The sequence below is a fragment of the Oncorhynchus gorbuscha genome, linkage group LG12, assembly GCF_021184085.1.
Source record: "Oncorhynchus gorbuscha isolate QuinsamMale2020 ecotype Even-year linkage group LG12, OgorEven_v1.0, whole genome shotgun sequence".
NCBI classification, from domain to species: domain Eukaryota; kingdom Metazoa; phylum Chordata; class Actinopteri; order Salmoniformes; family Salmonidae; genus Oncorhynchus; species Oncorhynchus gorbuscha.
The window spans coordinates 48,281,748-48,302,643 of NC_060184.1; the positions used below are offsets into that span (position 1 = coordinate 48,281,748).

A 20,896-nucleotide genomic window follows, 5' to 3' on the forward strand; every position below is an offset into this window, starting at 1 on the left:
AATGATACTGGAGGTCAGACACGCTGAGGAGCAGGGGTGTGAGCTGTGAACAGAGACTGTGTGTGTGTGTGTGTGTGTGTGTGTGTGTGTGTGTGTGTGTGTGTGTGTGTGTGTGTGTGTGTGTGTGTGTGTGTGTGTGTGTGTGTGTGTGTGTGTGTGTGTGTGTGTGTGTGTGTGTGTGTGTGTGTGTGTGTGTGTGTGTGTGTGTGTGTGTGTGTGTGTTAGCATGAAAAATCCAGGAGGTCTGTCTGTCTGTCTGTGGTATGTGCAGTGAAGCTGACTCACAGAAAGAGCCTCACACTTCTTGACAAGCATGGAGGATCAGTTTTCTGATCCGCCCCAGTCTCCTCAGCTGTAAGGTCCAAGGTCAAGTCAAGCTGGATACTAGGAGGCAATGCTGGGGTGTGGGCAGCTCTCTTTTCCCTCTCTTGTTCCCTCCCACTGTTCATTCTTTAATACTGTATCCTGTATGAGTTCAGATACTATGTGATGCGGCTTTGAGGAATCTTCACTGTCACAGTTTAATGTCATCCTATGATAATTGTTCAAATTCATGACACTGGCACAGGATTGGTAATCGAGTTTGATTTCCTACCTCGCTGTCATACACCTTATCTCATAGACCGTGGCATTTCTTAGACAAGGAAATTATTCTAGGAAATGGTTGCATGCATTAAACTATCTTTGATCTTGGAAATTGAAATACATTTACTTAGTTGAGACCCGTTTTGAGATGGTGCAATGGCACCCATAGCATTTTACCGGCTCATGTACAGTATGTGGCACATTTGCATAATGTGAATCCTATGGGGTGTGTAAATTCATATCACACCTCTCACAGTGAATTTAAATGTTTCATAGTTGCTTAAACCCAGACTGCTTCTTGCTCTTGCATTATGCATGGGAGAGCATTATATCCCCTCCAAACAGACATTGAGTAAATTCACTTTTCAAATGAAGATGATCTAGTAATGAAATATAAACTGGAAAATAAAAGTTACATTTGTCTATAAACCTGTGTAATGAGCGCTAATGATTATTTCTGATTATCTGATTCACATTCTTTACCAGTATTGAGGTTAATGGTAGTTGTTGTTGTCAGGCAGCTCTGAGCTGTGGGCATAGAGATCCTATAATTCATATAATAGACATAGGGATTCTGTACGTAATTCTCTGGCTGTGGGGATATTCACAAACCACAGACAAAACAGAGGTCATAATGTGTAATGGTCTCTCTCTCTCCCTCTCCCTCTTCCTCTCCCTCTCTCCAGATGACACCAAGATTGCTCTGCATCTTAAAGACAATGGAGGTAAGCCTCTGTTTTCCCCATTCCCCTTCCCCTGTTCCTTTGACTATTCAGCGGTTGTGTTTTTCTGTGTAGATGCATGTTGTGTTTATATCTGCGGCTCTGTTTACATCCAAGGCTGCTGTCTGTGTATTTACCGCTGACAGATTGCTCTGCTTTCTGGGGAGGACAGGCCAGGGGAAGGTGCGGCTCATTGAAGCCGTGTTGAAGCACCTCATCCAGAGGCTGATTTGAAATGGCTAACTGTACCAAGTTTTGGGATTGGACTGATCAATCATGGTGTCTACGTGTGTCCCCCAAATGGCAACCCGTTCCCTTCATAGTGCACTACTTTTGACCAGGGCCCATAGTAGTCCACTACATAGGGAACAGGGTGCCATTTGGGATGCGGCCTTTGTGGGTGTTAGGGGGGGGGGGGGTTTCATAGTTGCCTTAGGAACGCGAGAGCTTCATAGTTGAAGGAACGCTATCTCAGAGGGTTGGTGAAACGCGGACTGAAGCTCAATGTGAATGTCAGCAAGTACTTGATACCACTGCTCTCAGAACTGGTGCGTTTACCAAAATTAAAACATCATTAATTTGCCCTCGTTGCCTCCAAATTAAATAAATAGCACTGTGAAAAAATACAATTTGGAGTGCGGACCCTTAACAAATGAACTCAATGTCATCAGGAATTTGAGGGGGATTCCAGTATGAGGGGTATTTCAGAAGAGGTGGGTGTGGTCAACAATCTCACACACATTTCCATTTCAACAGGATGTAGGTACTACCGGTTATATGGTCGACTCTGCTACGCACACACCTCAACACAGCAGGGTATCTATTTAACAAAATGAACTGTTTAAATAACATTTTCTGCTGATGAGCTACACCCACTCTGTGTGTGTGTGTGTGTGAGAGAGAGAGAGAGAGAGAGAGAGAGAGAGAGAGAGAGAGAGAGAGAGAGAGAGAGAGAGAGAGAGAGAGAGAGAGAGAGAGAGAGAGAGAGCAAGAGTGTTAGACTGACATTTGAATTCCAAAATTAGTCTCAACTCCATCACTTCGTGAGTAAACCACACAAATATTTAATTTCCTCCCAGAGAGGAATTGGAAATCTGTGTCTCTTATCGTCCTTACCCAAACATTGCCTATCTCACTCGCTGGCTCGTGGCACAGCCTCTTCCCAGATGTCAGACAAGACAAAATCTCTGCGTGCCCATTTTCATTTGGGAGAAACCGGACCTGTTTCACGGGATGCGTCCCAAATCGCACCCTTTGCTCTGTGGCGTGCACTACTTTTGACCAGGGCTCATAGGCTCTGGTCAAATGTAGTGCACTATGCAAGGAATATGGTGCCATTCGGGACCTAGTCACTGTGTGGGAAGCGTGCTGGGAAGGGATTTGGGCCTAAGGTGAAAGCCAAAAGGGATGGAGGGAATGAGCCAGTGTGATCACACTGAAACCACAGAGCTGAAGGTTGCTGCAGCCCAAACCACACCATGTCTTTAGGTGCACACTGCACGTGACCGATTACAACCACAAACTAGCCATGTGACTATAGGGAGAGGCTGTCTAAAGTAATGGTGGCTATGGCTTGGCTGGTGTAGCGCTAATGCCGCAGACTCCAACACGCGTCTACGCCGAACAGCATGAGTTGGCAACCGGTCTACACAGCCTCTAGCTTTTCCCACTGTCATCCACTCTCACCGGCTGTTCAATAGCATTTGAAAATACTACACAGCAGACATACAGTGCGTCAAGCAACGTGAGCTGTGGATTTAGAATTTGATATCTGGTGCATCTTATCCGCTCCACTCTGCTTTGGGCTTGGACACACGTTCACATTCCAGTGGGATTTCTATCAGATCCAGCGGTGTGCGTGTCCTTTCACCTTGGGAAACACGGAGCACGGCGGGAAAACGCTAATGCAATTAGCCTTGGCCCGAGTGATAAGATGAGGGACAATCGGGACACACCCTACTGTCTCACTGCAGAGGCTACGCGAGGACGACAGGGCACCCCTTATCCTCCGAGCGCGATGAGACAAAGTCATCTCTCCCTTTTGGGTTGCGTCTCCATAAGGAAACCTGTGCACTGTATCGGTCACTATTCTCCCTGGGCCAAAAGCAGGGCTATACAGTGAATCCGTTGCCATTTGGGGGACTATGTGTCGACGAGCTTCACTAGGCACGTTAGCCAGGATGAGAGGATGGCTGTGGCCCCGTGACACTTGTGCTGTCAGTAACGTGGCGCTAAAAGCGCAGCGTGGTCTGGGTCCACGCGGCCATTCAGTTCATCTTCCCTACCCAGGCTCTGTGTTTCGCTGTCTGAAGGCTCGGTAAGTACAGCAGGTTTATGTGCCGAGAGCATTTATGAGGAGAATGCTGATTGGTTGATCATAGGGAGATGGTTCGAACTCCAGCCATGACCTTCACAGTCCCAGTCCCATTCATGTAGCTGTGTCCTGATGTGACTTTGCTTCGTTATACTGCAGAAACCAATGTAACCTTAATTTCAATGTCTGCTTTGCAAATAGCACTCCTATATAGTGCACTACTTTTGACCAGAGCCCTATGGGGCTATAAATAGAACAAATAAGGTGTCACTTGGAACACGGCCCAAATCTTTCAAAGACATGCCTGCAGTGTTAACAATATCTAAAGTTCCATGCATAACAGTTGTATCTTTCATCAATGTTTATTATGAGTATTTCTGTAAATTGATGTGGTTCTCTGCAAAATCACCGGATGTTTTGGAAGCAAAACATTACTGAACGTAACGCGCCAATGTGTAAACTGAGATTTTTGGATATAAATATGAACTTTATCGAACAAAACATACATGTATTGTGTAACATGAAGTCCTATCAGTGTCATCTGATGAAGTTCATCAAAGGTTAGTGATTCATTTTATCTCTATTTCTGCTTTTTCTGACTCCTCTCTTTGGCTGGAAAAATGGCTGTGTTTTTCTGTGACTAGGTGCAGACCTAACATAATCGTTTGGTGTGCTTTCGTCGTAAAGCCTTTTTGAAATGGGATTAACAACAAGTTTATCTTTAAAATGGTGTAAAATACTTCTATGTTTGAGGAATTTTAATTATGAGATTTCTGTTGTTTTGAATTTGGCGCCCTGCACTTTCACTGGCTGTTGTCATATCGATCCCGTTAGCGGGATTCAAGACATAAGAAGATAAACTTCTCCTTAATGCAACCGCTGTGTCCGATTTCAAAAAAGCTTTACCAAAAAAGCACACCATGCAATAATCTGAGTACAGTGCTCAGACAACAAAACAAACCTTACAGATATCCGCCATGTTGTCGAGTCAACAAAGTCAGAAATAGCATTATAAATATTTACTTTCCTTTGATGATCAGAATGCCCTCCCAGGAATCCCAGTTCCACAATAAATGTTTGATTTGTTCAATAAAGTACATTAATTATGTCCAAATATTATAATATGTCCAAATAAATATTTTTCACACGGGCAAGTCCAGGTGAAAGTTCAGACGAAAAGTCATATTACAGTCTGGCGAGAAACATGTCAAACGAAGTATAGAATCGATCTTTAGGATGTTTTTATCATACATCTTCAATAATGTTCCAACCGGAGAATTCCTTTGTCTGTAGAAATGCAATGGAACGCAAGCTAACTCTCACGTGAACACGCGTGATCAGCTCATGCCACTCTGGCAGACCTCTGACTCATTCAGCTCCCATTCCCCCCTCCTTCACAGTAGAAGCATCAAACAAGATTCTAAAGACTGTTGACATCCAGTGGAAGCCTTAGGAAGTGCAATATGACCCCATAGACACTGTATATTTCATAGGCAATGACTTGAAAAACTACAAACCTCAGATTTCCCACTTCCTGGTTGGATTTTTCTCTCAGGTTTTTGCCTGGCATATGAGTTCTGTTATACTCACATACATCATTCAAACTGTTTTAGAAACTTCAGAGTGTTTTCTATCCAAATATACTAATAATATGCATATATTAGGAACTGGACCTGAGTAGCAGGCAGTTTAACCTGGACACCTTATTCATCCAAGCTTCTCAATACTGCCTCCAGCCATAAGAAGGCATAGTCATCCACTTTCATGATCGAGACACTGTGACTATGTTTTCAGGCTATTGTTTTAGCCAGCTTTCAGCTGTGTGACCCAATGTGAATAACGTTGATTCATTCACACCCCTGTCTCTGCAGCCAAATGGCTTTGATGTGCCTCTCGCTTACCCACACCCAAGGAAATCTCCCTCCACCCCTCCTACAGATGAGACCAGATTAACCTGTCAGTCAGATGAATCCTGGGTCTGTGTCCCAAAGACCACCCTGCTCCCTATATAGTGCACTACTTTTGACCAGAGCCCTGTGAAATGCCCCTATGGGCCCTGGTCAAGCGTAGTGCACTATATAGGGTGCCATTTGGGACACAATGTGTTTTCCACAGCAGTAGACTGGTCTGTGAGGTTGTTATGGGGTTGTTGGTTAGCCACGCTGGGCTGTTGATTTCTCTTCCCTTCTCACTCTGAGCACTGGGCAGGAGACCCCTGCAAACACTTCAGACCAACAGCCTAGCCTAGCTGCTACTGTGGAGCAGCTGCCTCCAACTGTGTGAGGCTTGGCAGTTGGACTCTGTACTTTTCTCCCAAACACAGACAAATTGCCTTCCAGGGAAAAAAGTGAGAAAAGAAAGGGGCTTTCCAGCTCTAGTTTCACTGCTGGTGGTATTTATTGGGTGTCAGTTAAAATTTCTAGACAGTTTAGGTTTTATGACGTAGTTGAAAGAGGATTTTTGCTTGAGCCAAATGGGTCATACACCTCCTGCTAATGAGAAGGGGATGAATGCGAAATGAGTCAATGAGGGACTGATGAAGGATTTGCCCGACTCATTCTAACACAGTGGCTAAGAAATTTTGTAAGGAGAGAATTTGAGTAGTGCTGTGGTGGGGGTGAAATCGTTATGCTCTGAGACAAAGGGCTCACACAAACACTGAGTCTCAAGCTCTCTCTCATGCATACACGCACACTCACACGCACACACACGTATCCGTCCACACACGATAAAAGTCCTAATCCTAGGAACATATACATTACACATATACATTGAGTACAGTTTCTGTTAATGTACAGTAGGCTAACTGCTTTGTTTTGGTGTTCTATAAGGCTAGCATAGTCCGAAATAAATAGTGGGTTTGGATGGTCAGGGCAGTGGTGTTAACAGCACCATAAATCCCTGTACAATCACAATTGACCCATTTAATACTACATCCAAAGGGGTTCTTCGGCTGTCCCCAAAGGAGGACCCTTTTTGGTTCCGGGTCGAACCCTTTTTGGTTCCGGGTCGAACCCTTTTTTGTTCCAGGAAGAACCCTGTTGAGATCCAAGTAGAACCTTCTGTGTAAAGGGTTCTACATGCATCTCAAAAGGGTTCTACCTGGAACCAAAAAGGGTTCTTCAAAGGGTTCTCCTACGGAGATAGCTGAATAACCCTTTCAGGTTTTAGATATCACCTTTAGATATCACCTGTAGAAAGGAGAAGTGAGTCATTTTGACCCATCATGAATTTAACATTGAAATATCTCTTCCATTTTTAGTCATGCACCCCCTCCCTCCTTGACCTTTCCTAAGGAAGTCTATTTCACATGTTAGTTGTTAGAATTTTGATATCACAAGCAGAATTTGTGTTATAAGAAGTTTTAAGAGGACATGTAAAAATACAGGTCACATACAGGTCACATACAGGTAAGACGTTTTGATTTCCATTTATACTGAACAAAAAAATATATAAACCCAACATCGAAAGTGTTTGTTTCATGAGCTGAAATAAAAGATCCCAGAAATGTTCCATACGCACAACAATCTTATTCCTCTAAAATTTTGTACATTCATTTGTTTACATCCCTGTTAGTGAGAATTTCTCATTTGCCAAAATAATCCATCCACCTGACAGGTGTTGTGAGGACATACGCTGGTGACGAGAAGCAAGTACAGGGAGTGGACATTTAATGAAACACGGACAGGAACAGAATACGGACAGCGGAAAACAAAACGACATTACTGCTAACACGGGGATGAAACAGAGGAAACAGACAGATATAGGGAAGGCAATCAAAACGTGAAGGAGTCCAATGAGCGCAGATGCACATAATGATGGTGACAGGTGTGCGTAATGAAGGGCAGCTTGAAGCCCTCGAGCGCCAGAGAAGAGAAGTGGGAGCAGGCGTGACAGTACCCCCCCCCCTCCCCGCCCCCTAGCACCTGGGTGAGCCTAATGGGCTGGCCAAGGCGCGGAAGCCGAATGAGCCGGCGGGGGCGCAAGGAGCCCGATGAGCCGGCTGAGGCATGGGAGCCTGAGGAGCTAGCTGAGGCACCCCCTTGTTCCTACGGCACCTGAGGCATGACGTGGGATGGGAGCCTGCCGAGCCAACCGAGGCAAGGAAAACTCTCGAGCCAGCAAAGGCGTGGAAGCCCGACGAGCCAGTAGAGGCACACCCTGGTTCCTACGGCAGCGGCACCTGGACCGGACGTCCCCAACAAAACAAAAACCTAAAACCGCCTTGAAGCTTTGAATATGGGTATCAGCATTCGGTGAGGACAGACGGTGAAGACGAGAAGCAAGTACAGGGAGTGAACATTTAATGAAACACAGAAAGAAACAGAATACGGACAGCGTCTGGACAGGGGAAAACAAAACTACATTACTGCTAACACGGGGATGAAACAGAGGAAACAGACAGATATAGGGAAGGCAATTAAAACGTGAAGGAGTCCAAGTGAGTGCAATGAGCGCAGATGCACATAATGATCGTGACAGGTGTGCGTAATGAAGGGCAGCCTGTCGCCCTCGAGCGCCAGAGAGGGGGATTTTTTAAATTTTATTTAACCTTTTATTTAACTAGGCAAGTCAGTTAAGAACTAATTATTATTTACAATGACGGCCTACCCTGGTCAAACCGGGACGCCGCTGGGCCAATTGTGCACCGCTCTATGGGACTCCTAATCACGGTCGGGTGTGATGCAGCATGGAAGCGGGAGCAGGTGTGACAGGTGTGATATATCAAGAAGCTGATTAAACAGTATGATCATTACACAGGTCCACCTTGTGCTGGGGACAATAAAAGGCCACTCCAAAATGTGTAGTTTTGTCACACAACACAATGCCACAGATGTCTCAAGTTTTGAGGGAGCGTGCAATTGGAATGCTGACTGCAGCTCTGTTGCCAGATAATTTGATGTAAATTTCTCTACCATAAGCCGCCTCAGTCGTTTTCGAGAACCGGCCTCACAACCACAGACCACGTGTGTCCACGCAAGCCTAGAACCTCCATATCCTACTTCTTCACCAGCGGGATCGTCTGAGACCAGCCACCCTGACACCTGATGAAACTGTGGTTTTGCACAACTGAAGAATTTCTACATAAACTGCCAGAAACCGTCTCAGAGAAGCTCCTCACCAGGATCTTGACCTGACTGCAGTTCGGTGTCGTATCTGACTTCAGTGGGCAAATGCTCACCTTCGATGGCCACTGGCACACTGGAGAAGTGTGCTCTTCACAGATGAATCCCGTCAAAGGCGCAATGTGGGCGAGCGGTTTGATGTCACACCAGATACTGACTGGTTTTCTGATCCACGCCCCTACTTTTTTTTTTTAAAGGTATCTGTGACGAACATATGCCTATCTTTATTCCCAGTCATGTGAAATCCATAGATTAGGGCCTAATACATTTATTTCAATTGACTGATTTCCTAATATATTAACTTTTACATTTGTGTTCCGTGTAGTATCAGAAAGAGCATATTCTGAGGATTGCCAAAGAACTCTCAAAATTGAAGAGATTAGCTCTATTTCAAAATATAACTTTTTCCAAGACTTAATCCCACTCCATATTGTCACGACTTCCGCCGAAGTTGGTCCCTCTCCTTGTCCGGGCGGTGATCGGCGGTCGACGTCACCGACCTTCTAGCCGTCACTGATCCATTTATCATTTTCCATTGGTTTTGTCTTGTCTTCCATCACACCTGGTTTCAATCCCATCAATTACATGTTGTGTATTTAACCCTCTGTTTCCCCTCATGTCCTTGTCGGTGATTGTTTGTTGTATGTTTTGTGCAAGTCATGTTCTGGTGTGCGACGGGTTTTGTACCCTTTTATGTTATTTTTGTATATATTGGTTTTTGGAGTTTTTTTAGCATTTATTAAACTGTTCCGTTTCTACCAAGTTCACTCTCCTGCGTCTCACTTCCCGGCCACCAGCACGCACCCATTACACATATCCCTCAATGGAAATTATGTTATTTGCTGGCAATACCAGTTGCTTTGACTATATTTAAAAAAAACACAAATACAGTAACACTGTGGACGATGTACTATCAGATAATTCAGAATGCAAATAAGATAATTTTTTTGCTGTTGGTCTGTATGACTAAGAGATACTCTTTTGCAATTACGTTATCTTGATACCTGTAGCACTTAGTTTTCCTTTGCTCTCAGCCCTAAACCTGGCACTTTATGGTCATTGCATGGTTGAATGTGATTACAGGTTACAGATCTTCTTTTGTTTACTCAACTTTCCGTGTGTTACCTGAACTTTTTTGTTGGCCCAGACATTGCTCCAACACAACTCAACGTAGGCAAAAAATGACTTGTCAACTAGAAAGGATTATTTCTGGCATCTTGCCTTAAAAAATAAAGAAAAAAGGCTGTGGAACTGGTTACACACACACACTTTCTCATGTTGGAGCTAAGTTTGGGCCAACTAAAAATGTTAAATTCAGGTAACAGTTTGACCGAAAAGATGAGTAAACAAAAAAAAGGCTGTGTAACCAGTTACTTAATAATAATTAGTTGAAACAACTACATTTGTGGGTGATTTTCATTTTTTTTTTTTACAGTGTATGCTAATAATCAATGATTGGTCACGCTTTAGCAAACAGGTGCGATTAGCACTCTGGACCTCCCTGTTTTCCTGTGCAATTATGGAGATCAATAATGCAGAGAGCCATGAGAGAAGGAAGCTGGCTGGGGCACTGATGAGTGGCTAGTCACTAATTAAACCAAGAAAGAGAACTGAAAAGAAAATAAGAAAAATACTGTAAAAATATACAAACTCAATCAATAAAAAGATCCAGGAAGGAATGTTGCCATAAATCTGTGGGAGATGAGAGATCAAAGCTGTGGCCATTTGTTTTGTAATCACTTAATTTGCTCACTCCTGCTATGATCGATGGGACAGCCACTGCGACTCTTTCTCTCTCACACACACGGGAATCAGACATAAGAATATAGAACAGGGTGTTCCAATCTACTTGTTCCATTGCCATGTGATGCTGTGACTGAGTGAACTGCTTGCCAATGCTATCTTATTATCAGGTTAGTGGTAGTAGTAGTAGTTGTTGTAGAGTAGTAGTTGTAGTAGTACTTAATTAAGTGATAATGCCTTCGAAGCCGGTGTTTGCAGGATATATTGGCATGTGTGTTCTTAGGCCCGAGTCTAAGTCAAACCATGTCAATATATCCTCCAAACACCAGCTTCGAGGGCATTACCACTTTTATACAATGGGTTACCAACATATTCAAATAACTGAATTTGCATTAATTTATTCATATGATTTCATCCTTCCACGAGACATAGTCCCTACACAAATCTAGGGATTGCTACCTAAACTGGCTTGTCAGTCGTTCATTCTATCGGTTCGATGGCCAGAGACACAACACATTCGTTAAGTGTTTTTGTTCCAAATCTATGAGCGCGACCCAGTCGTTCGTTCTAAATGTTCCATTGCCGTGGTGTCTGGCAACATTCTCATCCCTTACTTGCTATAGCTAGCCAACTTTGGCTAACACAGTCACGTCAAAATAACAGCAAAGGAGCTGCATTTGAGTTTGTTTAAAGCTGTTTTCTAGTGATTCATTGTGGACACATCCATAAAAATGAGCCAATGATGCGCGATTTCACCTGGCATAGAACATTTGCTCTCTCCCTGGGTAGGGCTTGAACAGTTTTGTAAAGAAGAATGGTCAAATATTGCCAAATCTAGGTGTGCAGAGTTGGTAGAGACCTATCATAACAGACTCATTGCTGTAATTGCTGCCAAAGGTGCTTCCACCAAGTATTAATTCAGGGGGTTGGAGACTTATCCAATTATGATATTTCATTTTTGTATTTTTAATATAATTTTTCACAAAACAATGAATTATAAGCGGAGTATGGTGTGTAGATAAGTGGAAAATCATTTAAATGGATGAAACTCTGAGGCACTGACACAACAAAATGCGCAAAAAAGGTTCAAGGCTGTGTAAACTTTGTATAGGCACTGTATATCAGTTCTTGGCAATATTCCGGGAATGTTCCAAAAAACGTAATTGTACACATTAACATCATTAAGCTCAAAATGTTCTCAGAACACGAAGAAAACGTTCAATAAAAACCACAAGAAAAGGAAACATTCAGATAATGTTCTAAGAAGGTTATTTAAAAGCATATACAGTCCGTTCTCAGCGTCAACAAAACTCTCACGTTCCTCTAGCTTGTTAAGTGTGTTCAGGTGTGTTGACCGCACTGACAAAATTGGCCACAGCTGTTCTTAATGAATGTTTGTTTCTTTTGAAAATGGGGTCTGTTTGAATAGACTAAAATGAACAGCTTTGTATGCATAAAAAAAACATGACATGCTCGCTCCATCCTGGTGGCACAGTGGACTAATTCCATGGATAGAGAACCGAAGATCAGAGGTTTGAATTGATTGATCATAAGTCATTGATGCCGTGTCTCAATAAACAAGACATGTGTTTGCATGATTAATGCCTGAGGAAATTTCCAATGTGTCCCATCTGTGCTTAGAGTTATACAAGTTGTGAAAGTTAAGGAAGTTATTTGAAAACTTCCAAATAATCTATCATTTCCATTCTCGGGAACATGAATAAAACCTCCTAGGAAAACTTAAGGACCAGAGTAAAACGTTTTCAGAACCTCCCTGTAACCAAATAAGAAGCGTTCACTTCTGTTATCAGCACGTTTAAAAAACGTTTAGTTTTACCGGTCAGGAAACTTATGCCTTCATTCCCGCAACTAATGTGAAACCAAAATGCTGTACATTCTCACCACTTCCAAACAACCAAATGTGCTAACCGCTCACTCTGCAGGCCTTAATGCTAAAATCAGTCTTGTTTTTCAAATACGTTTTGGAATACTGACTGTCCAAACAACAAGTTACAAGTGACCAAATCAGATTTGTGTGTGATACGACAGCAGTCATTTGCTGACATAGTAACGACAGCTGTGTGCGCAGGGGCCTAGGCTGATTGGTGGTGCGTGTGCTTCCTATCACTCAGACGTTATGTGGCAAGTTACAGTGACAGCAATGCCTGCCATGGGATGTTTTCTAGTTACTTTGAATGTTAAAAAACAGAGTAAGAACACCTTTATAGCCTCAAAGGATAATATTTTTTAAAAACGAGTCATTTTTGGCTAGCCACAGCAGTGACCTAGCTAGCTAGTTGGCAGTTTAGATTTCAAGCACAGTCATTCACTAATTTGTTGTAGCTACTTAGCTACCACATGTTCTTGTCAAACTGTCAACAGAGTAGCTAGCAAGAAACAAGATATGCCAAATAACAGTCTAAAAACCACTTGAGGATAAAATAAACTAGATTTGACCATTCAGAAACAAGTCCCATGTCCAGGAATCAGATTTGTGTCCGACTTCAAACCACCCAATAAGGTGGTTTGAAATGTGGCTTGAAATATCCGATTCCATGTGCTTTTTGTCAGTTCAGTCTGCAGGGAAAGAACAGATTTGAATCAGATATGCAAAAAATTGGGATTTGAGATACTTCAAACTGCCAATGTGAACAAGGCTTTAGTGATTCAGAACACATGAATTTACTGGAAGCCAATTAGGCTTGGCCTTCAGGATGACAGTGCACATTCCTTAAGGCTCTCTGTAGGACAGCCAATCATTATGGAGTCTCCTCTCCGTACACCCATCTTATCAAACTGGACTGTCATTACTGAAGAGTGCCTGATAACTTTCGATATCTCCATCCATAGATGGATCTCTCCTCCTATCCAACAACACTATGAGCTAACCTTGGTTTGGGATTATCTCTTGTGCCTCAGCTGTAGCACGTTGCTCATGAATAGCTAAACAGGTTATGCCACAACAATGCTACTCTCCTTCCAGACACTCGCACACACGCACGTGCACACGCACGCAGGCATTCAACCGCAGTGTCGGCTAAACGGCTGAGCCGGATCCGGAATGTTCCATTGTTTTCAGAAAGAAAGAGAATCTCATGTTAGTTGACGGTAAGGATTAAAGGATAATATTGAAGGTTTGCTTTGTTTTTGGGACAATAGGAAAACACGATTAACTTTTCTGGGGGGGTTGAACTTGAACCTGTCCCTTTTTGTTTCTTGCATGGTTAAATGGTTGAACGGTAATTGCCATCAGAGTAAGTATGATTAGACTGAGGCTGAACAAGGCCGTGCATCATGACATTTGGTCAACTTCATTTCTTGATTACAAGCGCCAGGCATGTTTATTAAGACAGAAGCCCTAGTGACAACAGAAGAAACAGAGACCAGCAGCACCCATGAATGACGAGTGTCCCCTACTGTTCAATAGTAGAAATGCAGGGAAGGCCTGTGCTCGAGAGAGATTCTAAAGTGAGTTTTCCTGTGTTACTCTAGCGATGCCAAAGGAGAGTGCTGCGGAGAGGAAGGACACACACCCACTGCACACTGGCCTGATCCTGGGCATTCTCGTGGTCTTGCTCATCATGGCAGCCGCAGTCCTGGTCACTGTCTACATCTACCACCACCCTACATCAGCCGCAAGCCTCTTCTTCATCGAGGTGAGTCTGTACCACTATGTGGCTATCTCAACATTCGAACGGTGTGCTGTTCAATCCCCGTGTGCTCCTTTCTCCCTGAATATCCTCTTCGCCTGTCTCTAATGGTGTCTCATATGTCTGTCCATAAAGCATGCAAAATATGAAAGAAGAGTGACTCTCCCCCAAAAAATGTAATTTAAGCTTATATACAAAGACAGGTATTTCTTTGACTTGTCAACTGTCCATAAGTATCCACTGGGTTTAGAAGTCCCTTCGTCCTGGACTGTCTTTATTGGTTGTTCAGTTATGTCCCCTGAAGTACCTTAGAACAACAGCAGGCTGAGACCCATGCTAGCCTAAGGGTAGTACAGTATTACAACAACTTGTGAGGGAGTCTCTCTCTCTCTCTCTCTGTCTCTCTCTGCCTGTCAGGTTTGATTATGATGTGTGCTTTCCTAACCTACCCCAGCAGATACTTCCTTCCAAGGTCAGGCAATATGTCTGCCAACCACTAGACGCCTGTATGTCAGAGTGTAATAACAAACTACTCCCACTGTGTTTCTCTGGATGCATCCCTAATTACACCCTATTCCCTTTTTAGTGCACTACTTTGTCGACAGGGCTCTGATCAAAAATAGGGCACTATATAGGGAATAGAATGCCATTTGGGACCAAAGCTCTGTCAGGCCCTCCAAAAAAAAAAGAAGTCATAATCTGGTCAGCGTTCATTACACTTTATCCCTGTTTCTCCAACTCATAAATATGCATGATTACTTTCACAGGGCGCAGGCAGTGAAACAAGGCTCCACATGGTTCTTTGATGATAAATGCCTACGAAAGCTTTGGCAATGAATTGGTTTTGGTTTCATTTGTACCGTTTGGAGGTCGTAATGAGACTGATTGATGTTTAAACATAGAGAAAAATAAATGACAAATGCGTAATCTTCAAGGTCATTATCGCACAACGAGCCAATCCCTCATCAAGGAACAATTTTCTCTGAGAGAATTCAAATGCTTCTCCCTCGGAGCTCTCATCACTCACTGAGTGGTTTAGTACATGGCATATATCAAACGGTGAGAGCGTGTCAATTAATGTCATAACATTCACTCCCAATACATCTGTTTCAATCACGCATACCTAAGAGGTTATTAACTCTGGAAATGTCATATATTATATTTCGCTGTCTGTAATACAATGTGCTCGCTTATTTCTACCGCTATACATCCATATGTAGCTCCGGGGGGAAGTTTTCCCTAGGTACAGATCTAGGATCAGCTTCCTCCTCCCCTAATCCTAACCTTAACCATTAGTGGGGGAAATGCTAAACTAACCCAGGATCAGCGTTTAGGGGAAACAAGAAGAACGTGATAGCTACAGAGAGAGCTCAGCTGAAATAGTGTGTAGCACAGTGACCTAACCCTGGGCACAGGTCAGTGGCATTGCAGACCTTTGGCCTTTGACCCTAGTCTGTCACCTCAATGACCTCTAATCCCTCTCCCCTTCTCCAGAGACGTCCCAGCAGGTGGCCGGCCATGAAGTTCCGTCGAGGGTCGGGTCACCCGGCCTACGCGGAGGTGGAGCCCGTGGGCCAGGAGAAGGAGGGCTTTATTGAGTCTGAGCAGTGCTAAGGGGCATGCACCGCTCCCCCAATGCGACTGATTGACGCTGGTCTCTTGTTTTGTCGATTCAAACGTTCACTGTCAATATTGTGAAATGAGATGAGAAAATCGTGGTGGTGTCACTTTGAAATCCCCATACTTTTTTTCTGGTGGTCTGAGAGTAAGGCCTTGTGTTTGGTGGACTACCACGGTGAACCTTCAAACCTGGCTTGTTCAACAGAGAGCTGATCTGAGAGCTGCTGAGGGAGGGTCACTGCCAGAGGGACTGTGCTGTGGGAAAACGTTAAACTGATCTCAAGTCAGTTCTTCAGTCCAAGCCCAAAGTCTTCGAACACTTCACACTCACGGTGGTGAACGTGACTGACTTCTTGGGGAGAGAGTGAACGTAACGGTGTCATTGAGTGGGTTGTACAGTGTGACTGCCCTACACTGGTGGTGTGTGATGTGAGGGGGGAGTAAAGTAAGAAGAATTATACAGTATATTTTTCAGAAAGAATACAGAGTATGTGAACAGAGATCTTGACTTTAAATGTTGGTGAGGCCCAATAGGCCTTTATATATCCTTTGAGGTTTTGCTAATTAACTGTTCCATGTTGGGTTTCTTTATGTTGCTTTTTTAACTGGGGTTTTATTATTCCTAATCAGTGAGGGGATTTTGTCTTGCTTTCCACTACCATAATAAGGCTTCTTTATCGTAGCTTTTTACTTCATAGCGTGATTCAATAGTGTGATATGCTCCTACTACTGCCCCTCATCCCACCCAGGAGTAGCAGGCCTTTGTTGGTATCTCTTTTTTTACATAAAGTTTGTTTCATTTTTTAAAACGTTTTTTTTTTTTTTTACATTGATTTCAGTACTGCCGTGCCATTCTTTCCCTGACTGGAGTTTGCTCAACATTCTTTCCCTGACTGGAGTTTGCTCAACATTCTTTGCACAAAGTTGTTCATGCACATACATCTTTATTTCATTTGGTACAATTGTAAAATTGCGAGACAGGCGCTTTGTGTGTGTGTGTGTGTGTGTGTGTGTGTGTGTGTGTGTGTGTGTGTGTGTGTGTGTGTGTGTGTGTGTGTGTGTGTTTTTTGTGTGATTGGATATCAACCTGCTTATAGGTGGGTCAGTTTGAGCTGGGTCTGTGTAATTGATGCTGAGTGGTTGACCAGAGGTACTTTTACATACCTGGCTTGAGTTTGCCTGGGTTTTGATTTTATGTGTACAATGTGGTTTTCAAGTAGTTTGACCTAAGGGCGTCAATTGGGTATGGCAGTCCCCATACCCTAGCTCAATACTAACAAGTTAAAATAGGCTACTAAAATCATTCCAATCCCGATTTACAAGACAAATGCAGTTTAGCAGTATTAGCGGGGTGGCTTTAGGACCAAACATCCATCGGAATGGGATGGTGAACAGCACAACATTCATTTTAAAACAGTGTAGAGGTAGAAGATTGCTGTAGATGGCTAAGATGCTAGGTAACTGTCGTTTGACTTGGAATGAAATTAGTTTTTAATCCCACATCTGAGCTAGGGCATCGCAGCTAATTGCTGTATGACGTGTTTGAGGTAAATTTCATTTTTGTTGTTCTCCAAATAGCATTTCGTACTTTTTAAATTGTGTAGAAATACATTAAATAAGCTTAAAAATGTATGAAAATTGCTTGGAATCCCCCTCTCCCCGTCACTTTGCCATACCCTATGTTTGCCATAGAGTGGCGGAGAGGTCTAAGTCACTACAGACCCTAGTTCAATCCCAGGCTATATCACAACCATTCATGATAGAGAGTCCCATAGGGTGGCGAACAATTTGCCCAGCGCCGTCCGGGTTAGGGGAGGGTTTGCCCGGGCTAGGCCGTCATTGTAAATACGAATTTGTTCTTCACGGACTTGCCTAGTTAAATAAAAATGTAAAAAGCTGAAATGATGACCCTGGTTTGACCTGCTGCTGAATCGGATCTTGTACAGGACTGGAGAATATGGAGTGAGAAATCTGCCAAAATGTTAAACGAATGTAACATTAGAATCGTAAATCACTTTGGGGAGATTTTTGGCAGATATCTAACCCCATACTGTTCCAGCTCTTGTTCTATTGATGGATGTAATTTAACCCTAGCATAGCATAGTGCCTTCACAAAGCATTCACACGCCTTGACTTTTTCCACATTTTGTTGTATTTCAGCCTAAATTTACATTTACATTTACATTAAATTTAAAATGCATTCAATTGAGATGTTGTGTCACTGGCCTACACACAATACCCCATAATGTCAAAGTTGGAAATATGTTTTTCGAAATGTAATTACAAATGAATAAAAAATGAAAAGCTGAAATGTTTTGAGTCAATAAGTATTCAACCCCTTTTGTTATGGCAAGCCTAAATAAATTCAGGAGTAAAAATGTGCTTAAGAAGTCAAATAATAAGTTGCATGGACTCACACTTTGTGCAATAATAGGATTTAATGACTACCTCATCTCTGTACCCCACACATAAAATTATCTGTAAGGTCCTTCAATCGAGCAGTGAATTTCAAACACAGATTCAAGCCCAGAGACCATAGAAATTTTCCAATACCTCGCAAAAAAGATCACCTATTGGTAGATGAAAAAATAAAATAACGTTGATTATCCCTTTGAAGTTATTAATTACACTTCGGATGGTGAATCAATACACCAGTCACTACAAAGATACAGGTGTCTTTCCTAATTCAGATGCCGGAGAGGAAGGAAACCGCTCAGGGATTTCACCATGAGGCCAGTGGTGATTTTAAAACAGTTAGAGTGATAGGAGAAAACTGAGGATGGATCAACAACATTGTAGTTTCTCCACAATACTAACCTAAATGACAGAGTGAAAAGAAGGAAGCCTGTACACAATACAAATATTCCAAAATATAAAAATAAAGTACTAAAGTAAAACTGCAAAAAATGTGGCAAATAAATAAACTTCATGTCTGTCCTGAATACAAAGCATTATGTTTGGGACAAATCCAACACATCACTGAGTACCACTCTCATATGTTCATGCATGGTGGTGGCTGCATCATGTTATGAGTATGCTTGTCATCGACAAGAACTAGGGATTTTTTTTTAGGATAAAAATAAATTAAATAGAGCTAAGCACAGGCTGAATCCTAAAGGAAAACCTGGTTCTGTCTGCTATCAAACAGACACTGGAAGACAAATTCACCTTTCAGCAGGACAATAACCCAAAACAAAATGCCAAATATACTCTGGAGTTGCTTACCAAGATGTAATTGAATGATCCTGAGTGGCTTAGTTATAGTTTTGTCGGATTGAACATCTATGGCAAGACTTGAAAATGACTGCCTAGCATTGATAAACAGCAAACTTGACAAAGCTTGAAGAGTAATGCACAGAAATGGTACAATCCAGCTGTAATCACTGCCAAAAGGTGATGCTAACATGTATTGCTCAGGGGTGTGAAGTATATAGAGTACCAGTCAAAGGTTTGGACACACCTATCCATTCAAGGGTTTATTTTTTATTTTCCTATTTTCTACATAGTAGAATAATAGTGAATACCTCAAAACTATGAAATAACACATATGGAATCATGTAGTAACCAAAAAAGTGTTAAACAAATCAAAATATATTTTATATTTGAGATTCTTCAAAGTAGCCACTCTTTGCCTTGATGAAAGCTTTGCACACTATTGGCATTCTCTCAACCAGCTTCATGAGGTAGTCACATGGAATGCTTTTCAACAGTCTCACATGCTGAGCACTTGTTGGCTGCTTTTCCTTCACTCTGCAGTGCAACATACACACATATGCACTTAGATTTAGTACTGGACACGTGGTAGTGGTGGAGTAGGGGCCTGAAGGCACACAGTGTGTTGTGAAATCTGTGAATGTATTGTAATGTTTTTAAAATTGTATAAACTGCTGGAACCCAGTAAGAGTAGCTGCTGCCTTGGCATTGCAGACCAACTCATCCTAAACCATCTCAATTGGGTTGAGTTCGGATGATTGTGGAGGCCAGGCCATCTGAAGCAGCACTCCACCACTCTCCTTCTTGGTCAAATAGCCCTTACACAGCCTGGAGGTGTGTTTTGGGTTATTGTCCTATTGAAAAACAAATGATAGTCCCACTAACACAAACCAGATGGGATGCTGTATTGCTGCAGAATGCTGTGGTAGCCATGCCGGTTAAGATTGCCTTGAATTCTAAATAAATCACTGACAGTGTCACCAGCAAAGCACCCCCACACCATAACACAAACTCCTCCATGCTTCACGGTGGGAACCACACATGCGGAGATCATCAGTTCACCTACTTTGCGTCTCACAAAGACACGCTGGTTGGAACCACAAATCTCAAATTTGGACTCATCAGACCAAAGAATAGATTTCCACCGGTCTAATGTCCTTTGCTCGTGTTTCTTGGCCCAAGCAACTCTTTTCTTCTTATTGGTGTCCTTTAGTAGTGGTTTCTTTGCAGCAATTCGACCATGAAGGCCTGATTCACACAATCTCCTCTAAACAGTTGATGTTGAGTTGAGTGAATGTTACTTGAACTCTGAAGCATTTATTTGGGCTGCAATCTGAGGTGTACTTAATTGCAGATTTCTGAGGCTGGTAACTCTAATGAATGTATCCTCTGCAGCAGAGGTAACTCTGGTACTTCCTTTCCTGTGGCGATCCTCATGAGAGCCAGTTTCATCATAGCGCTTGATGGTTTTTGCGACTGCACTTTCAAAGTTCTTGAAACTTGACAGATTGACTGACCTTCATGTCTTAAAGTAATGATTGACTGTTGTTTATCTTTGCTTATTTGAGCTGTTCTTGTCATAATATGGACTTGGTCTTTTACCAAATAGAGAATGCTAAGAGTGTGCAAAGCTGCCATCAAGGCAAAGGGTGGCTACTTTGAAGAATGTCAAATGTAAAATATATTTTGAATTGTTTAACACTTTTTTGATTACTACATGATTCCATATGTGTTATTTCATAGTGTTGATGTCTTCACTATTATTATACAATGTAGAAAATAGTGAGAATAAATAAAAACCCTGAAATTAGTAGGTATGTCCAAACTTTTGACTGGTACTGTATGTAAATGTGATATTTCTGTCATTAATTTTCAATAAATTTGCTAAAGTTTCTTAAACATGTTTTTACATTGTGATTATGG

The 20,896-nt window shown here is 42.5% G+C and overlaps 1 protein-coding gene across 1 annotated transcript in view; it reads left to right on the top strand.

The window, feature by feature from the left end:
* LOC123991088 (plexin domain-containing protein 2-like) overlaps nucleotides 1-17,342 on the top strand; it is a 172,038-nt gene extending 154,696 nt beyond the window's left edge. The window contains exons 12-14 of the mRNA XM_046292284.1: nucleotides 1,272-1,310; nucleotides 13,983-14,146; nucleotides 15,635-17,342. Of these exons, the coding sequence (XP_046148240.1) occupies nucleotides 1,272-1,310; nucleotides 13,983-14,146; nucleotides 15,635-15,754 (323 nt within the window). The 3' untranslated portion in view covers nucleotides 15,755-17,342. The remainder of the gene's footprint in view (nucleotides 1-1,271; nucleotides 1,311-13,982; nucleotides 14,147-15,634) is intronic.
* Nucleotides 17,343-20,896: the final 3,554 nt, after the last annotated feature.